The 20,688-nt window shown below is 49.8% G+C and overlaps 1 protein-coding gene across 1 annotated transcript; it reads left to right on the top strand.

The window, feature by feature from the left end:
- The first annotated feature begins 8,121 nt into the window (after window positions 1-8,121).
- On the top strand, window positions 8,122-15,926 carry COX7B (cytochrome c oxidase subunit 7B). Its single transcript, XM_077285031.1, has 3 exons — window positions 8,122-8,280; window positions 13,518-13,642; window positions 15,712-15,926. Exons 1-3 carry the CDS (start codon window positions 8,244-8,246, stop codon window positions 15,787-15,789), a joined length of 240 nt encoding a protein of 79 aa, XP_077141146.1. The 5' UTR covers window positions 8,122-8,243; the 3' UTR covers window positions 15,790-15,926.
- Window positions 15,927-20,688: the final 4,762 nt, after the last annotated feature.

Below are 20,688 nucleotides of genomic sequence, written 5' to 3'. Positions count from 1 at the left end.
GTAACCTTGACTACAACTGGGTGACGCACCCTAATAGTGGAGGAGAACCTCAGCAGATGACCGCGCTAGTAGTGAAGACAATCTCTATATAACGACCAACATGGATATTACCGCCATATGGTCAGTGGTAGATACTAATCCTCCAGAACATCTGAGATCACAGCACAGTTACAGATAATGTCTTACCGCTGACGTTCTTTCTCATGGAATTGTTCACTTTTCCCCTCTTTTCCATCCGGCCCAGACCGGCATGACAACTTCTTTCACCCAGGACTTGTCTGCAGAGACTACAACAAAGACACGTTACACTTCTCACATTCCAGCCCCATCATCATCTATTCCCAACCTGCACAAACTCCTCATCCTGCTCATACCCCAATACTGAGCCTCTGCTGCCATATGTGTCCCTATTACTGCACCTGATACCCCGATACTGAGCCGCTGCTGCCGTATGTGTACCTATTACTGCCCCTGATACCCCAATACTGAGCCGCTGCAGCCGTATGTGTCCCTATTACTGCACCTGATACCCCGATACTGAGCCGCTGCTGCCATATGTGTCCCTATTACTGCCCTTGATACCCCAATACTGAGCCGCTGCTGCCGTATGTGTCCCTATTACTGCATCTGATACCCCAATACTGAGCCGCTGCTGCCATATGTGACCCTATTACCGCACCTGATATCGCAATACTGAGCCGCTGCTGCCGTATGTGACCCTATTACTGCCCCTGATACCCCAATACTGAGCCGCTGCTGCCGTATGTGACCCTATTACTGCACCTGATAACCCAATACTGAGCCACTGCTGCCGTATGTGACCCTATTACTGCCCGATACCCCAATACTGAGCCGCTGCTGCCGTATGTGTCCCTATTACTGCATCTGATACCCCAATACTGAGCCGCTGCTGCCATATGTGACCCTATTACCGCACCTGATATCGCAATACTGAGCCGCTGCTGCCGTATGTGACCCTATTACTGCCCCTGATACCCCAATACTGAGCCGCTGCTGCCGTATGTGACCCTATTACTGCACCTGATAACCCAATACTGAGCCACTGCTGCCGTATGTGACCCTATTACTGCCCGATACCCAAATACTGAGCCGCTGCTGCCATATGTGACCCTATCACTGCACCTGATACCCCAATACTGAGCCGCTGCTGCCATGTGTCCCTATTACTGCCCCTGATACCCCGATACTAAGCCGCTGCTGCCATATGTGTCCCTATTACTGCCCCTGATACCACGATACTGAGCCGCTGCTTCCGTATGTGTCTTTATTACTACCCCTGATACCCCAATACTGAGCCGCTGCTGCCGTATGTGTCCCTATTACTACCCGATACCCCAATACTGAGCCGCTGCTGCCGTATGTGTCCCTATTACAGCCCGATACCCCAATACTGAGCCGCTGCTGCCATATGTGACCCTATTACTGCACCTGCTTTGTGGTTCTCTGTGCCTTCTAAATTCTAAAGCACCCCTCTAGAATATAGTAATGCCGGGTGCAAGTGTCCTAGAAAACAGTGCTCATATTTTGCTCCCTAGAAAGTAATATTGCCCTGTGTGCCCCTTTGATAGTCACAGTAGCCTGAGTTCCCCTATAACACTAAGTTCCCACTTAACCTGTATAGTATAATGCACTCCCCATAGGCTAGTACAGTATAATGCTCCCTCATCGGCCTGTATAGTATAATGCACTCTCCATAGGCCTGTACAGTATAATGCACTCACCATAGGCAGCCAGTACAGTATAATGCACCCGCATTAGGCAGTCTGTATGGCATAATGCACCCCCATTATGCAGTCTGTATAGTATAATGCAGCCAGTACAGTATAATGCACCCTCATTAGGCAGTCTGTACAGTATAATGCACCCTCACTAGGCAGTCTGTACAGTATAATGCACCTCCATTTGGCAGCCAGTACTGTATAATGCACCCCCATAGGCAGCCAGTATAGTATAATGCACCCCTATTAGGCAGTTTGTATAGTATAATGCACCCCCATAGGCAGCCAGTATAGTATAATGCACCCCCATTAGGCAGCCAGTATAGTATAATGCACCTCCATTAGGCAGCCAGTATAGTATAATGCACCCCCATTAGGCAGCCTGTATAGCATAGTGCACCCCCACTAGACAGCTAGTATATTATAATGCACCCCCATTAGGCAGCCAGTGCAGTATAATGCACCACCATAGGCAGCCAGTACAGTATAATGCACCACCATTAGGCAGTCAGTATTGTATAATGCATCCCCATTAGGCAGCCTGTATAGTATAATGCGCCCCCATTAAGGCAGCCTGTATAGTATAATGCACCAGATAAAAAAACAAAACAATACTCACCTTTATTCCTCCTTGTTCCCGAGGTGCTCTGAGCGCCTGCTCATCTCCTGACAGCGGGTGCCGGGTACTGACGTCATTGCTACCCCGTCAGTGTCGGCGTCATCAGATGCTGGCAGGGGGGATGATGGGAGAAAGAGTGTAAAGCTCCCTCTCTCATCAAGCTAACCCTGCGATGACGGGTGGGGGGCCCACTGCTGGAACAGGGCCCCCCACCACCTCCTCAGGGGCTGCATAGCGGCCCGGAGGCAGAGCAGGGAGAACGTGTCTCCCTGCTCGGCCGGAGAATGTAACTGTATCGGCACGCTGTGCACGCCGATACAATTACATAGCAAAGCTCTGGGTGGGCCCGCTCAGAGCGCGGAGCCCTGGGCCACCGCCCCTTCTGCCCCCCCCGGTAGCTACCCTACTGCTTGGCAGTAAAAACTTGCATTTTTGTATGCGGTTTTTGCATGCAGTTTTGTACAACAATGAAGGCTTTTTGAGCTAAATAAAGATTTCTTAAAAAAAATTTGTTTTGTGCTGTAATTTCTTTGTTCAACCCCTTCTTTTTCATTCTGATGCAGTGGCATCAGGGTAATGGGATTAGGGCTTGATGTCAGCAGCTGTCACTGACACCAAGCCCTAGGCATAGTAATGAAGAGGTGTTAGCCCGACACCCTAAGTCGGTAAGTAGTTTAATAAACACACACTGAGAATAAAACACTTTATTTGAAATAAAAACAGACATTTTCTTTTATCATTTAAATTAACCCAATATACTCACCCCAGGTCCAACAATAAATAACCCAAGGGTTAAAGTGATGTCCCACGTTGTCACCAGCCTATGTAGGAGCGTTGACAGGATGAACCTACATAGGCTGTAATCAAACAGTAACTGTTAATTTTTACAAAAAATTAATAAATAAATTACGTGGTCTCCCATGTAATTTTCATAACCAGCAAAGGGAAAGACGACGGCTAAGGGCTGATGTTAATATTCTGAGAAGGAGCCAATTGCCATATAGGTTCCCAGGCTATTAATATCAGCTGACAGCTGTTTGCTTAGACTTTACTGGCTAGTTTACAAGGGGACCCCCCAAAAAATTAACATAGGGTCCCCTATAAAATCTAACCAGCAAAGGCTAGGCAGACAGCTGCAGGCTGATATTAAAAACATCAGCTCCCAGCCGCCCCAGAAAATGCGCATCTATAAGATGTGCATAATGTGGCGCTTAGCCTCTTTTCCAATTTGCCCTGTACCGGTGGCAAGTGGGGTTCATATTTGTGGGGTTGATGTCACCTTTGTATTGTCAGATGACATCAAGCCCACAGGTTAGTAAAGGAGAGGCGTCTATAAGATACCTATCCATTAGTAACCCCATAGTGATATTGTATAAAAAACATAGACACCCAGAATAAAGTCCTTTATTTGAAATAATTACACAGACTCATTTAATGAATCTTAATTAAATCATACTCACTGAATGCCTAATCCACCGAAGCCAAAGTCTCCTGTAACAAGAATAAAATAATAAACCATAATATTCCTCACCTGTCCGCAGAGCAGATAATCCATAATGTCCCACGACCATCCTGATTGTCATGCCGCCGCTGCCGTTTTTCTCACCGCCACTGCCGGCTTCCTCGTCCTGTCATACTTGCCTGTCTTCAGCGTCCCGGCGTTCCTCTCCTTCCTCAGCCTCTTCTCCTCAGCGCTCGCTCCCGGTCTCTGCTGCTCGCGCACGCTAAGTTCAAAGCTGCGCGTGCGCACTTCTAACCACCGGCCGGTCCTCCTTATCGTCCTCTCTATGCTCCAGGAGGACTTGTACCCGGAAGTACCGTACTGCATCAGGTATTTAATCTGCTTCCTGCAGCCCCTCAGCGCCTGATGATAACTTGTGCTTACTAGTGCTCTTGGCCACCCGAGGTCTTTGTGTGGTTTCTATCCTCTGACTTCGGCTTGTCTTTGTTTCCACAGTGCCTCGCCAGTTGCCGTGTTTCTACTATACCTCGCTGTTCCTGAGTCTCCTCAGTATTTCTGTCCATCCCCGTGCCGCAGCAATATCTAATCTGTTCCTATTCCTCGGCAATACCTTGCCAGTCCCTGTGCCGCTGCAATACCCACTCGGTCCCTGTGCCGTTGCAATATCTCGCCAGTCCCTGTGTCCCTGTAGTGTTTCCGTCTGTCTCTGAGTTTCTTCAGTGTTCCTGTTTAGTCCTTTTTTCCCCCGTCATATCCGCCAGTTCCGTTCTTCTACATTGTCCTCCTATCCCGTCCTCCATCCCTCCCACCTGTCCCTGGTTTATTCCCGTCCTGGTCCTCCAGCTTCCGTGGCGATAGTCCCTCACGGGCCTGCCCCTAACTCTCCCTGTATAGGGGGCGGTCCATCTGGTCTGCTCGTCCGTGGGGGGTTCGTCGTCACGGTCCAGAGGGTCCACTTTTTGTTTAGAACCGTCACACTGATGACTTTGAAAGGATTTCCATGCATTGTATAGTACCATGTAAACCTATGGAAAACAAAATCACCCATGGTGCGGAAAATACCGCGCAGAAACGATGAGTTGTATTTTCCGCAGCATGTCAATTCTTTTGCGGATTCCGCAGCGTTTTACACCTGCTCCTCAATAGGAATCCACAGGTGTAAAACTGCAGGAAATCCGCAGGTAAAATGCAGTGTGTTTTACCTGCGGATTTTTAAAAAACGGTGCGGAAAAATCAGCACACAAAACCGCAACGTGGGCACATAGCCTTAGGGTTAGGGTTGGAATTAGGGTTGGGATTAGAGTTGGGGATGGAATTAGGATTAAGATTAGGGTTAGGGGTGTGTTGGGGTTAGGGTTAGCCTTGTGGTTAAAGTTGGGATTAGGGTTAGAGGTGTGTTGGGGTTAGGGTTAGCCTTGTGGTTAGGGTTGGGATTAGGGTTAGGGGTGTGTTGTGGTTAGGGTTATGCTTAGGATTGGGATTAGGGTTAGGGGTATGTTGGGATTAGGGTTATGGTTAGGGTTGGGATTAGGGTTAGGGGTGTGTTGGGGTTAGTGTTGGAGTTAGAATTGAGGGGTTTCCACTGTTTAGGCACATCAGGGGGTCCCAAACGCGACATGGTGCCACCATTGATTCCAGTCAATCTTGTGTTCAAAAAGTCAAATGGTGCTCCCTCCCTTCCGAGCCCCGACGTGTGCCCAAACAGTGGTTTACCCAAACATATGGGGCATAAGCGTACTCAGGAAAAATTGCACAACAACTTTGGGGGTCTAATTTCTCCTGTTACTCTTGGGAAAATAAAAAATTGGGGGCTAAAAATTTATTTTTGTGGGGAAAAAAAGTGATTTTTTTATTTTCACGGCTCTACGTTATAAAATTCTGTGAAGCACTTGGGAGTTCAAAGTGCTCACCACACATCTAGATAAGTTACTTGGGGGGTCTATTTTCCAAAATTTGGTCACTTGTGGGGGGTTTCTACTGTTTAGGTACATCAGGGGCTCTACAAACGCAACGTGACGCCCGCAGACCATTCCATCAAAGTCTGCATTTCAAAAACGTCACTACTTCCCTTCCGAGCCCCGACGTGTGCCCAAATAGTGGTTTACCCCCACATATAGTACCAGCGTACTCAGGACAAACTGGACAACAACTTTTGGGGTCCAATTTCTCCTGTTACCCTTGTGAAAATAAACAATTGCAGACTAAAAAATCTATTTTGAGGAAAAGAAAAAGATTTTTTATTTTCACGGCTCTGCGTTATAAACTTCTGTGAAGCACTTGGGGTAAAAAGTGCTCACTACACATCTAGATAAGTTCCTTGGGGGGTCTAGTTTCCAAAATGGGGTCAATTGGGGTTTCTACTGTTTAGGCACATCAGGGGCTCTGCAAACGTAACATGACGCCCTCAGACCATTCTATCAAAGTCTGCATTCCAAAACGTCACTACTTCCCTTCCGAGCCCCGACGTGTGCCCAAACAGTGGTTTACCCCTACATATGGGGTATCAGCGTACTCAGGACAAACTGGACAACAACCTTTGGGGTCCAATTTCTCCTGTTACCCTTGTGAAAATAAAAAATTGCTTGCTAAAAAATAATTTTTGAGGAAGGAAAAATTATTTTTAATTTTCACGGCTCTGCGTTATAAACTTCTGTGAAGCACTTAGGGGTGCTCGCCACACATCTAGAAAAGTTCCTTGGTGGGTCTAGTTTCCAAAATGGGGTCACTTGTGGGGGGTTTCTACTGTTTAGGCACATCAGGGCCTCTGCAAACGCGACATGGTGTCCGCTAACGATTGGAGCTAATTTTTCATTCAAAAGTCAAATGGCGCTCCTTCCATTCCGAGCCTTGCCGTGTGCACAAACAGTGGTTTACCCCCACATGTGAGGTATCGGTGTACTCATGAGAAATTGCCCAACACATTTTAGGATCCATTTTATCCTGTTGCCCATGTTAAAATGAAAAAACTGAGGCTAAAAGAAATTTTCTGTGAAAAAAAAGTACTTTTTCATTTTTACAGATCAATTTGTGAAGCATGTGGGGGTTCAAAGTGCTCACTATGCACCTAGATAAGCTCCTTGGGGGGTCTAGTTTCCAAAATGGGGTCACTTGTGGGGGAGCTCCAATGTTTAGGCACACAGGGGCTCTCCAAACGCGACATGGTGTCCGCTAAAGATTGGAGCCAATTTTTAATTGAAAAAGTCAAATGGCGCTTCTTCCCTTCCGAGCCCTGTCGTGCGCCCAAACAGTGGTTCCCCCCCACATATGGGGTATCGGCGTACTCAGGACAAATTGTCCAATAACTTTTGGGGTCCAGTTTCTCCTTTTACCCAGCAGTTGGACTCCACTGATCATACTGTTCTTGGTGGGATAACCCCCATTATGGGGCTGTCCACTACTGGTCAAAGCCAATCTTAACACATAGTGTCCATGATAAAAGAACATATACTTTGCTCCTTGACAGACAATAGAGGAATGGTGCTGGTCCCGGAGGTACCGTATGTTTTTTAAATTTTATAATGGACACTAGCTGTTAAGTGCAGTGCTGTAGTGGCCATTCCTGTAACAGTGCTGGAAGAACTTAGGGTGTATGCTTTTTAAAGGGAACCTGTCACCCCCAAAATCGAAGATGAGCTAAGCCCACCGTCATCAGGGGCTTATCTACAGCATTCTGTAATGCTGTAGATAAGCCCCCGATGTATCCTGAAAGATGAGAAAAAGAGGTTCTATTATACTCACCCAAGGGCGGTCCCGCTGCGGTCCGGTCCAGCATACACAAGAGGTGCACATAGCCTAGATGGGTCCGTCTGAAAAACGGGCCCAGTGAACCCGTTTTTTACAATCTACACAGGATCCGTCATTTCAACATTTTGACGGATCCTGTGCAGATTGTAAAAATGGAAGTGTGAAAGAAGCCTAACAATATGTTACACACCACTACAAAGTAGCAGGAGCCGTCATATTCTATAAAATTGGATGCAGTTTTAATGAAAACCTATGAGAGAAGGCAGTAAGCAATGCCAAGACCATGGGGATGCACCTACACAATTGGTCACACTTTGACAAAACAGGGTTCCACTTTGCAGCATCTGGGGCTACAGCTTTACGGCACGTTGAAAGTTGCAGGAAACGAGGCACTGTGTTGCCGTGCCCTGAGGTGGTGTGGCGCAGGTCACGTGACGTGTGAACGTTAGCTGCATTGTGCCACAGAGAGAAATGCAACTGAACTAAAGCAAAATGAGACAATTTCAAGCATGGGCCATGGTAGAAAACGTCGGCAGTAGAACTACAAGTACCGGCATGCATTGCGTCTAGGCGGTACCAGGACTTCCTGACGTTTCTAAAGAGGCGTGGCCACTGCGGGATATCCTGAACTGCCATTTTGTTTTCCTTCATTTTCTCAAGGGTACCGTGAGGTGGTGACATGTTCCCTCTGGCGAGGTCCGCGCTGTCCTTGGCCGGTAAGATGCTCGCTTCCGCCTGTGTGTGACGTGGGGTGAGGCCGCTGCGGGCGGTCACTGCGCACATTGTTGTGGAGCCGCAGTCCTCTCAGCGGTTATGGTGACACAGATCGGACGGTGCCGACTGTGTTTGGTTTCTAGACATGGCTGCACTGTGTAGGAATGTCCCCTGCAGAGCAATGTCAGGCTGCGCTGTGTAGGAATGTCCCCTGCAGAGCAGTGTGAGGCTGCACTGTGTAGGAATGGTCCCTGCAGAGCAATGTCAGGCTGCACTGTGTAGGAATGTCCCCTGCAGAGCAATGTCAGGCTGCACTGTGTAGGAATGTCCCCTGCAGAGCAATGTCAGGCTGCGCTGTGTAGGAATGGTCCCTGCAGAGCAATGTCAGGCTGCGCTGTGTAGGAATGTTCCCTGCAGAGCAATGTCAGGCTGCGCTGTGTAGGAATGGTCCCTGCAGAGCAATGTCAGGCTGCGCTGTGTAGGAATGGTCCCTGCAGAGCAATGTCAGGCTGCGCTGTGTAGGAATGTTCCCTGCAGAGCAATGTCGGGCTGCGCTGTGTAGGAATGTTCCCTGCAGAGCAATGTCGGGCTGCGCTGTGTAGGAATGTCCCCTGCAGAGCAATGTCGGGCTGCGCTGTGTAGGAATGTCCCCTGCAGAGCAATGTCGGGCTGCGCTGTGTAGGAATGTCCCCTGCAGAGCAATGTCGGGCTGCGCTGTGTAGGAATGTCCCCTGCAGAGCAGTGTCGGGCTGCGCTGTGTAGGAATGTCCCCTGCAGAGCAGTGTCGGGCTGCGCTGTGTAGGAATGTCCCCTGCAGAGCAGTGTCGGGCTGCGCTGTGTAGGAATGTCCCCTGCAGAGCAGTGTCGGGCTGCGCTGTGTAGGAATGTCCCCTGCAGAGCAGTGTCGGGCTGCGCTGTGTAGGAATGTCCCCTGCAGAGCAGTGTCGGGCTGCGCTGTGTAGGAATGTCCCCTGCAGAGCAGTGTCGGGCTGCGCTGTGTAGGAATGTCCCCTGCAGAGCAGTGTCGGGCTGCGCTGTGTAGGAATGTCCCCTGCAGAGCAGTGTCGGGCTGCGCTGTGTAGGAATGTCCCCTGCAGAGCAGTGTCGGGCTGCGCTGTGTAGGAATGTCCCCTGCAGAGCAGTGTCGGGCTGCGCTGTGTAGGAATGTCCCCTGCAGAGCAGTGTCGGGCTGCGCTGTGTAGGAATGTCCCCTGCAGAGCAGTGTCGGGCTGCGCTGTGTAGGAATGTCCCCTGCAGAGCAGTGTCGGGCTGCGCTGTGTAGGAATGTCCCCTGCAGAGCAGTGTCGGGCTGCGCTGTGTAGGAATGTCCCCTGCAGAGCAGTGTCGGGCTGCGCTGTGTAGGAATGTCCCCTGCAGAGCAGTGTCGGGCTGCGCTGTGTAGGAATGTTCCCTGCAGAGCAGTGTCGGGCTGCGCTGTGTAGGAATGTCCCCTGCAGAGCAATGTCGGGCTGCGCTGTGTAGGAATGTCCCCTGCAGAGCAATGTCGGGCTGCGCTGTGTAGGAATGTCCCCTGCAGAGCAATGTCGGGCTGCGCTGTGTAGGAATGGTCCCTGCAGAGCAATGTCGGGCTGCGCTGTGTAGGAATGGTCCCTGCAGAGCAATGTCGGGCTGCGCTGTGTAGGAATGGTCCCTGCAGAGCAATGTCGGGCTGCGCTGTGTAGGAATGGTCCCTGCAGAGCAATGTCGGGCTGCGCTGTGTAGGAATGTTCCCTGCAGAGCAATGTCGGGCTGCGCTGTGTAGGAATGTCCCCTGCAGAGCAATGTCGGGCTGCGCTGTGTAGGAATGTCCCCTGCAGAGCAATGTCGGGCTGCGCTGTGTAGGAATGTCCCCTGCAGAGCAATGTCGGGCTGCGCTGTGTAGGAATGTCCCCTGCAGAGCAGTGTCGGGCTGCGCTGTGTAGGAATGTCCCCTGCAGAGCAGTGTCGGGCTGCGCTGTGTAGGAATGTCCCCTGCAGAGCAGTGTCGGGCTGCGCTGTGTAGGAATGTCCCCTGCAGAGCAGTGTCGGGCTGCGCTGTGTAGGAATGTCCCCTGCAGAGCAGTGTCGGGCTGCGCTGTGTAGGAATGTCCCCTGCAGAGCAGTGTCGGGCTGCGCTGTGTAGGAATGTCCCCTGCAGAGCAGTGTCGGGCTGCGCTGTGTAGGAATGTCCCCTGCAGAGCAGTGTCGGGCTGCGCTGTGTAGGAATGTCCCCTGCAGAGCAGTGTCGGGCTGCGCTGTGTAGGAATGTCCCCTGCAGAGCAGTGTCGGGCTGCGCTGTGTAGGAATGTCCCCTGCAGAGCAGTGTCGGGCTGCGCTGTGTAGGAATGTCCCCTGCAGAGCAGTGTCGGGCTGCGCTGTGTAGGAATGTCCCCTGCAGAGCAGTGTCGGGCTGCGCTGTGTAGGAATGTCCCCTGCAGAGCAGTGTCGGGCTGCGCTGTGTAGGAATGTCCCCTGCAGAGCAGTGTCGGGCTGCGCTGTGTAGGAATGTCCCCTGCAGAGCAGTGTCGGGCTGCGCTGTGTAGGAATGTCCCCTGCAGAGCAGTGTCGGGCTGCGCTGTGTAGGAATGTCCCCTGCAGAGCAGTGTCGGGCTGCGCTGTGTAGGAATGTCCCCTGCAGAGCAGTGTCGGGCTGCGCTGTGTAGGAATGTCCCCTGCAGAGCAGTGTCGGGCTGCGCTGTGTAGGAATGTCCCCTGCAGAGCAGTGTCGGGCTGCGCTGTGTAGGAATGTCCCCTGCAGAGCAGTGTCGGGCTGCGCTGTGTAGGAATGTCCCCTGCAGAGCAGTGTCGGGCTGCGCTGTGTAGGAATGTCCCCTGCAGAGCAGTGTCGGGCTGCGCTGTGTAGGAATGTCCCCTGCAGAGCAGTGTCGGGCTGCGCTGTGTAGGAATGTCCCCTGCAGAGCAGTGTCGGGCTGCGCTGTGTAGGAATGTCCCCTGCAGAGCAGTGTCGGGCTGCGCTGTGTAGGAATGTCCCCTGCAGAGCAATGTCGGGCTGCGCTGTGTAGGAATGTCCCCTGCAGAGCAATGTCGGGCTGCGCTGTGTAGGAATGTCCCCTGCAGAGCAATGTCGGGCTGCGCTGTGTAGGAATCTCCCTTGCAGAGCAGTGTCATGTGAGGTAGGTAGGGGTCTCCCCCTGCAGAGCAATGTCATATAAGGGGGTCTCCCCCGCGCATCAGTGTCATGTGCGGGGGTCTGAGGTGTATCGTCTGCGGTGTCCGGCTTGCATTCTTACAGGGCTCTGCGTGGAGCGCTAGGTCAGGGTTTTTATTGTGATCCCCCAAAATAAGCTGTTTTCCGATTCTAAACCCGACAGCCATTCATTTGAGTGAAGCCGGCAGTGGCTGTGGACCCTCCAGTATTTCACTTCAGAGAAGCACTTGGTTAGAGAGTGGCACAGTGTCCACGGTGACCCCGCTGGCTTCGTTGTGAGGTGGCTCCGGCGTGATACAGTATTTGGGGGCATTTTGCCACACAGCTTGATGTAGTGCTCAGCAGAGCCCTGTGTGTGTGAGCGGAGCGTCACGTCCTCCTTGTATCCTGTGGGCAGGGCGTGCTCTGTAGTGATCCAGCAGTAGGTGTGGGCCCGTACTGGGCTGTAAGGCCCTGTCACCTTGGCGTCCAATGTGCCCTCTGTTGCCCTTCTGGCCTCCTGTATGGCAGACCGCTACAGACAAGCGTTCAGGTATATTCCATGGCAGCCAGTCTGATCATGGCTTTCTATAATGCTGGACGTGGAACAGCTTGTGCAGCCACATGTTGGTCTGTGACCCTACTATTGTCCATCTTAGTCCAGGTGAATGGGGTCTCATTACGACCTGCAAGGTGCAGCCACACATTTGGAACCAGTTAGTTTTGTGCGTTACAGTGTGGCCCCTCTCACCTACTTACACTGTGACTTAGCAGCCCATACTGTGATATTTGGCCCTGTAACCTGTATCACAGCCAAAGGTGTGCAGTCTCAGCCTAGACTTTTCTTTGGTTGCTATGGACAATACCCCACGGTTTTACCACCACAGTAGTCGCCAGTCCTAATGTGTAAGGCTACTTTCACACTAGCGTTGTTTGCTGTACGTCGGAATGCGTCGTTTTGGAGAAAAAACGCATCCTGCAAAGTTGCCCGCAGGATGCGTTTTTTTCCATAGACTTGCATTAGCGAGTATGGTCACACGTCGCATCCGTCGTGCGACGGATGCGTCGTGTTTTGGCGGACCGTCGTCACAAAAAAGTTACATGTAAGGTTTTTTTTGAGCGTCGTGTCCGCCATTTCCGACCACGCATGCGTGGCCGGAACTCCGCCCCCTCCTCCCCGGATATTACAATGGGGCAGCAGATGCGTTGTAAAACTGCATCCGCTGCCCCCGTTGTGCTACTTAACACACTGTCCGTTGGGCCGACAGTTTGCGACGGCCCGTACCGACGGACTAGTGTGAAAGTAGCCTTGTCTGTATGCCCTTGTGACTGTGCGGGCTGGTGTACTTACACTTGTCTGTTATTGATTGTTGTATCATTGAAGTGTAGCAGGGCGCATCCAGTGCCCTGTACAGCAGGCGGATCATGTTGTCTGACTCCTGCTATATTACTTCTGGAGGACTTTTACTAGCACCCCTCTAGTGCTGTGGATTATAAAAAATCATCGCTCTGTCTTTTTTTTTTTTTTTTTTCTCCAGGCTTATGCGCTTGGCCCAAATAGTTTCTCATGCACTGACTGCAGTATTGTTATTATGTTTGGTTATATAGCACCATCATGTTCTGCAGTGCTGTACAGACATCACCATCACTGTCCCCATCGTCACTCACAATCTAAGTTCCCCATCAGTATATCTTTAGACTGTAGGGGAAACACACGCAAATATGGGGAGAACCCAGGACCTCCGCGCTGCCAATCAGTAGGGCTAAAACTGAGCCGCTGTGCTCAGTTGAACATGAGAACATGGCCTAAGAACACTTCTCAACAGTTGATAGTTGGAATCTCTTCATTCTTTGTATTTCGTACAGGAAAGATAAAGATCTTTGTACCTTGTTAGCCAGTAGATAGAAAAATATTTAAATTAAGCCACTGAGGACTCTCATTTCTAAATATTTTAGTATTTTGTAGTGATTTTTAATATCCGTAATTGTAGCTGTGGAAAGCAGCAGGTATCACATCCAGCGTGCGGCCTTCATCCACTATACTACAATGTCGGGGTGCCCTTACCTCTGAGGATGACATGGTGCTGATAATACATTTTCTGTGTCTTGCAGCCCGTGGCGTGCAGAGATCGGTCTCCAGGCAGACACATAGCAGAGCGGCTCCTGACTTTCATGACAAGTATGGAACCCTCATTCTGGCATCTGGAGCCCTGTTCTGTGTCTCCATCTGGGGATATGTAAGTATTGTGCACAGGGCTGTACCTCACTTCACACTTGTTCATCCTTTTACATGTGGTTTCAGCTTCGTCAGTCCTTTAATCTGCGCACACGGGAGCTCACTCGTTCCATATAACTGCGGGTGCAGCAGTGCTTGAGTTTTCAACTTTTTAAACTTTTTCGCTTTCATCTAGTTTTGGCTAATGTTCAGAGCTATATAATGTATCGCTGAAGAATAAAGCTTTACGCTTGCTGAAGTGCCAGGCAGTCTGCCCTTACTGTTCCTTCATGTTCGGGCAGGACACAGCATTTTGGGGGAACTCCCTCATCCTCTGAAGATATAAGGAATGCCGAGGGGGATTGTAAGAAACTTTAGCATGCAAAGTAATCTATGTACAGTGGGGAAAATATGTATTTGATCCACTGACTATTTACCAAGCTTTCCCACCTACAAATAATGGAGAGGTCTTTTTTTATTGCAGGTACACTTCACCTGTGAGAGACAGAATCTTTAATAAAAAAACAGAAAATCATTGTATGAATTTTACATACTTGAAGCGTGAATGGATGGGGTCATGCACCGTGAGATCTTGGCCAGCAAACTCCTTCCCTCAGTAAGAACATTGAAGATGCGTCATGGCTGGGTTTTCCAGCATGACCCAAAACACACAGCCAGGACAACTGAGTGGCTCTGTAATAAGCATTTTGAGTTCCTGGAGTGGCCTAGTCAGTCTCCAGACCTGAACCCAATAGAAAATCTTTGGAGGGAGCTGGAACTCAATGTTGCCCAGCGACCGCCCCGAAACCTGAAAGATCTGGAGAAGATCTGTATGGAGGAGTGGGCCAAAATCCCTGCTGCAGAGTGTTCAAACTTGGTCAACATCAACAACAGGAAACATCTGACCTCTGTAATGGCAAACAAAGGTTACTGTACCAAATACTAAGTTCTGTGTTTCTACTGTATCAAATACTTCATGCAATAAAATGCAAATTAACTATGTAAAAATCCTACAATGTGATTTTTCTGGATTTTGTTTTTAGATTCTGTCTCACAGGTGAAGTGTACCTACGATAAAACTTACAGACCTCTCCATCCTTTGTAGGTGGGAAAACTTGTAAAATCAGCAGCGTATCAAATACGTGTTTTCCCCGCTGTATCCTTGAATGTTTATTTGCACAAAAAGATATGTGGCAAAGTTGAAAAGTAAAATGGTTACATATTTTCTGTATTATTGCCTTATGATTTCTCTATTAAAGGGGTTGTCCGGCCTTAGGCTACAATACAAGTATGCATACTCCTGGTCACATTCAGACTAGACATGTCGGGCCTCGCACAATACACTTGCATATACATATACAACATGGATCTCATAGTTGCCGGGTATTAACATGCGAGACTCGGCCGTATTTCTTACATGTGTGATCCCGGCCTTAGAATGAGGTAACAGCTCTTCACAGTTGATGACATGGGACAACAGGACTGGTTCTCACAGCTCACATGCTCCCCCTCCATTCATAATGAGCCGTGTGCACACTCATTAGATGCTCCGAAACAAAAAATAGGGTCAAGGTCTGTCCAGCTCAAAAATTGCAAGATTTTTTTTTATTTGTTTGTTTTTGCGATTAGATTTTGATGTGTAAAAACAAAACATGCCACTTATCACAAAAACTGATTTTAAAAAATCAAGTTTCTCAGATGGGTAATAAAATTGCCTTCCTAGTTACGCAGCCAGGGATGGGGCGACTTGATGTGGTGCGCAACTATGCTCCATTGGAAATAACATGTTTGATACAGGATGTATTTGAGCGTTGAATGAAACCAATAAGTGAGGCATCTGTCATGTGTTGCAAGGACTTTGTACCCTGTAACCTGGGAAACCCTCATTTTCATAATTCAGTTGCTTTTATTGGTGTTGTACTTTCACGTCATGCCTTATCTGACTGTGGTAACACTGTAGATACAACATATAATCATGGAAAGGCATACATTGAAGCCCTAAAACTGCCTTATAATCTACCTATTTAATGCAGAGTTCTAGACTTATTATTTTCCATTACTTGGTGCTCATTGACTCTGTTCCTATTTCAGGTGATAACGCAAACTGGAATTTGTTGGAATCTGTCTCCGGTTGGTAAAGTTACCCCAAAGGAATGGAGGGACCAATAGAACAGACACCACTGTCTTAGACCTACCTCCCCTACGTTTAACAAGTGTATGCTTTGTATATACCTTATATGCAACCTCATTGTCCCTTTATAGGGTGAGGAGGTTTCTGCTGTAATAAAAATGGAACAAAATGACAATGGAAGTGTGGTGGTTATATTCTTATTCATGCACATGTTCCCCCAAAAATGAAGAGGCACAAATGGTGTAACAACTACATTGAGCAGCCTTTAGCATGGTGCAGATGTGCATTTCTCTTTCCAGCCTTCCCATCACTCATTCTAGATTTCTAGATAACAGTACCAGCATTGAAACCTCTTCCTATACCAATCCCAGGCGGTATCTTAACACTTTTGAGGCCGAGCCTGATTCGTCAATCCACAGTGCTTAGCTTCTGGAATTTATTATTGAGAGAACCTGTCAACACAATTTTATAATGTAAAGACTTGACTGTAATGGCGCTTGCTTAAAGGCCACGTTCAGTATTTGGTTAGTTTGCATCAGTATTTAGAAGCCAAAACCCAGGATCGGGTGAAAAATGCATAAGTGGCGACGTGTTTATTATACTCTCTCTGATTTATGGATTACAAATACTGAGGTAAAATGCTCAACTTGTGGTTGTGGCCAAATACTGATTACATTGACACCTTAAGTGAAGAAAATTGCATTGTTCTAATTAAATAACTATTTGCGTTCTGATACAGGAAATAAATATTTCTCCAGTCACCTTCCACGACAGCAGTATCGGAGGATGTCTCCCCGCCCTAATGGGGGACAGGAAACAAAGAGGTTAAATACCCCTCCCCTTCCTGCAACCACCAGTGTTTTTCCTGTCCCCTATGGGGCATGAAGAGGTTCTCTGATAGTGCTGCCGTGGCCGGCGATCGGGAGCACTGTTACCTTTCTAGCCGGGCAGTCGAGGTCGGGGGCTCCGCTCTCCTCCTCCATCCAGACTGCTCCCATTTCCGTGACCTTCCACGCGACTTGGGACCCCTGCCCGCCCTACCTGCGCCTCTTTCGGGAGGCAAAGCAGGGAGGTGCGGTGCTCCGGGGTCCTTCTCAAGCTCCCCGGCTTCCTCCTCCCTCCACGCTGCTGCTGGAACTGGCACGCGCGCACCGGAAGTGACGTTCAGCCGAACTTCCGTTTTTTTCGCCGGCTCCTTGCGCCGCAGCTCCCGCGCGCGCCGTTCAGCGTCCTGAGCTGGGACATGCAGTGGCGGCATGGACGTCCCACGTCCCTGACCCCCCCCCATCAAACGGACACCACGAGGGGGAGGAGCACCACCAATCTCGCTGGGAGCCTCGGTAACCTATTTATTCCTGGCTAAGGAAGCCTCCAGGTAAGACCTCCTGTCTATACCCTCTATAGTCAGATCTCTGATATGGATGGCGACAAATCCCTTCACTCTGCTTCTGCAGAGCCCAGCGCTCACCCCCCTGCCGTAAGTAGTGGGATGATGTCCCTTGCTGTCCATTTTCTAAAATCAAGCGACTTAGTCCGTCTTCTCTCTCTCTCCTTTAGGGAGACAAGGCTTCTGCCTCTAAGAAGGTGCCCAGTTGCAAGTGTGCTGCATGTGCGTCCAAGCTTCCCTCCACATATAAAAAGCTCTGCCAGCCATGCACAGACGAGGTTCTGCGTGCTGAACAGCCCTCTCATGGACAGCATCAGGACTCTCATCAGGCAGGAAGTTCAATCTTCCATGGCGACCTTCTCCCAGCCCCCGACACCACAGCCTCCTCCTGCTAAAAAAAGGAAAATAGCCCCTGTAGTCTCTGACTCTGGAGAAGTGCATACTTCTGACTCAGGGGACCGTTGGGAGAATGAGAGTTCTGCCTCTACCTCTGCTCCCAAATCAGACAACAAAAAGTGTCTCTTTTCCTCCGAGGATTTGGAGGAATTAGTGTCTATGGTGAGGGGCACCATGGGGGTGGAGGAGGAGGTGGAGGGCCATTCTGTACAGGATGACATGTTCGGGGGGTTAAAGCCCAAATCGGTAAAGGGATTCCCCATACACGAAAATATAGAAAGTCTCATCCTCCATGAGTGGGGCCTTCCAGAGAAAGGGTTAAATGTGCCATCAGAACTCAAGAACCGGTTTCCCTTGGAGGGAGACTGTTCTCTTTTCGAAATGCCCAAGGTCGATGTCCAGGTTTCAAGGGTAACCAAAAAAACGGCCCTGCCTTTTGAAGAGTCCTCCCAGCTAAAAGATCCCATGGATAGCAAAACTGAGAGTTTATTAAGAAAATCCTGGGAGACTTCAACTAACCTACTGAGGTCCAACGTGGCATCAACATGTGTAGCCAGATCCCTGTTCCTCTGGCTGCGTATATTGGAAAATCACCTGGTGCAGGGTACACCCAGAGAAGAGATTCTTAATTCTCTTCCTCTGCTCCAAAGGGCAACCGGATTCCTCGCGGACGCCTCCGCAGAATCAGTACGGGTTGCCGCTAAATCAGCGGTTCTCACTAATTCCGCTAGAAGAGCTTTGTGGCTCAAATCCTGGGGAGGTGATATTACCTCAAAGTCTAAGCTTTGCGGTATACCTTTCCAGGGTCATTATGTATTTGGGCCAGTCCTGGACGAAATCTTGGACAAAGCTTCGGATAAGAAGAAGGTCCTTCCGGAACAAAAGAACCCTAATAAGCGTTTTTTTCGTCCCCCCCCCGTGACCAAACCCCCCAGCAGAATTACAGGGGTAAGGGCAAATCAGGACGATGGAGTTACCCCAAGGGAGGAAAAGCCAGAAACATCCTGGTCCCCCAACCGACTCAGGCCTCTGAAAAACAATGACTGCCCTCCGGTCGGGGGTCGACTCTCGGGATTCCTCTCCCAGTGGCAGGTGATTACCACAAACCAGTGGGTCCTACGTACCATACGGGAGGGACTAAGATTGGAGTTCGAGAGTCCTCCTCCCCATCGTCTGTCTATCACTTCCCTACAATCCCCAGGACTTCGGGAAATTTTGATGCCGGATATCCTAGACCTGCTTCGAGCGAAGGTGATCTCCCAGGTACCACATATGGAAATAGGAGAAGGTCACTATTCCCACCTCTTCGTGGTGAAAAAACCCTCAGGGAAACATCGCATCATTATCAACCTGAAACCTCTAAATCAGGTATTAAAATACCGGAGATTCAAAATGGAATCGATCAGATCAGCAATCCCGCTGATCGGTCAGGACTGGGTGATGGCGACGCTGGACCTGAGGGACGCATACTATCATGTGCCAATACACCCAGACCACAGAAGATTCCTCAGGTTCGCGATCTCCCAAAACAAACGGGTCAGCCATTACCAATTCAACGTCCTCCCGTTCGGAGTCTCGTCAGCTCCACGAGTCTTCTCCAAGATCATGACAGAAGCGGTAATCTTTATTCGTCAACAGGGGATCTGTGTCATACCATACCTGGACGATTTTCTTATCATCGCTCCATCCGCTTCACGTCTCAATCAGGATGTGACAAGAGTCCTCGACATTCTAGAATCTCTCGGGTGGATCCCGAACCTGGAGAAATCAGACCTCCAGCCTTCGCCACAGAAGAAATTCCTAGGAATCCTTCTGGATTCGGAGAAGAGAATGTCCTTTCTACCTGAGGACCGTCAGACCGATCTTGTCCGCAGGATCTCCAGGTTCAGAGATCAAAGAGCCCCGACTCTAAGAGACTCTATGTCAGTCCTGGGCTCATTGACATCCTGCATTCAAGCAGTCTCCTGGGCGCAAGCCCATACGAGAATACTTCAATCACACATCCTGGCATACTCAAGAGGACTTCAGATGGCCTTAACCAGGAAGATTCCCCTTCCCTCGCATGTGAGATCCTCTCTGTTATGGTGGCTGAACCCCCAGAATCTACACCGAGGAGTCAGCTGGGATCAGCTTCCCCTCAGAGTTCTCACAACAGACGCAAGTCAGAGAGGTTGGGGCGCCGTGATAGAAGGCTTCCACTTCCAGGGGTTGTGGGCCCCAGATGTGAGACGCAGTTCCTCAAATCTGAGGGAATTGAAAGCGGTGGAAGAGGCGCTAAAAGCCGCATCTGTCATCATCCAGGGCTACCATGTCCGGGTGATGTCCGACAATATGACCACCGTGGCATATCTCCGACACCAAGGGGGCACAGGACACTCGAACCTGAAGCTGACTGCTGGAAGGATTTTTTCCTGGGCAGAAAACCACCTGATGTCAATCTCGGCAGTTCATATAAGGGGATTGGACAATTCCCAGGCGGATTATCTCAGCCGGAGAGACTTCCATCCAGGGGAATGGTCTCTAAACCAGGAGGTATTCCTAGCCCTGGTCCAGAGGTGGGGAACTCCCGATGTGGACCTATTTGCCAGCATTCAGAACACAAAATCAAACACCTTCTTCTCCCTGACCCCCTCAAACGGGACACTAGGACTGGACGCGTTCTCCCACCCCTGGGAGTTTACCCTGGCATATGCTTTTCCACCGATACCATTGCTACCCAGGACGTTGCAGAAGATCCGGACGGATCAAGTCACAACGATTTTGGTGGCCCCATTATGGCCAGGAAGGAGCTGGTTCAGCGCACTAACTGGCATGTGTCTAGAAGGCCCGATTCCGCTACCACAGAGACACGACCTTCTTCAACAGGGTCCCCTGACCCATCCAGACCTACACAAACTAAAGTTGACAGCCTGGTTACTGAAGCCGAGATCCTGAGAGCCAGAGGACTCTCGCAGGAAGTAATCGAAACCCTACAGAAAAGTAGGAAGCCAATAACGAACGCCATTTATGGCAAGATATGGAAGAAATTTTCATCATGGTGTGCCCCGAACAGTCCGGATCCTTTCAACCCAAATATTGCGCAGATTCTTCAATTCCTACAGAAGGGCTTAGAGCTGGGTCTTTCACCAAGTACCCTAAAGGTTCAGGTGTCAGC

The sequence above is a fragment of the Ranitomeya variabilis genome, chromosome 2, assembly GCF_051348905.1.
Source record: "Ranitomeya variabilis isolate aRanVar5 chromosome 2, aRanVar5.hap1, whole genome shotgun sequence".
Taxonomy (NCBI): domain Eukaryota; kingdom Metazoa; phylum Chordata; class Amphibia; order Anura; family Dendrobatidae; genus Ranitomeya; species Ranitomeya variabilis.
This window is presented reverse-complemented; position numbering and strand designations above follow the sequence as displayed.

Bases quoted from the DNA above. Each gene is read 5' to 3' on its own strand.
- COX7B (XM_077285031.1), top strand. From the start codon at position 8,244: ATGTTCCCTCTGGCGAGGTCCGCGCTGTCCTTGGCCG. The intron at 8,281-13,517 runs GTAAGATGCTCG...TGTGTCTTGCAG, and splicing joins GTCCGCGCTGTCCTTGGCCG to CCCGTGGCGTGCAGAGATCG. The intron at 13,643-15,711 runs GTAAGTATTGTG...TTCCTATTTCAG, and splicing joins GTGTCTCCATCTGGGGATAT to GTGATAACGCAAACTGGAAT.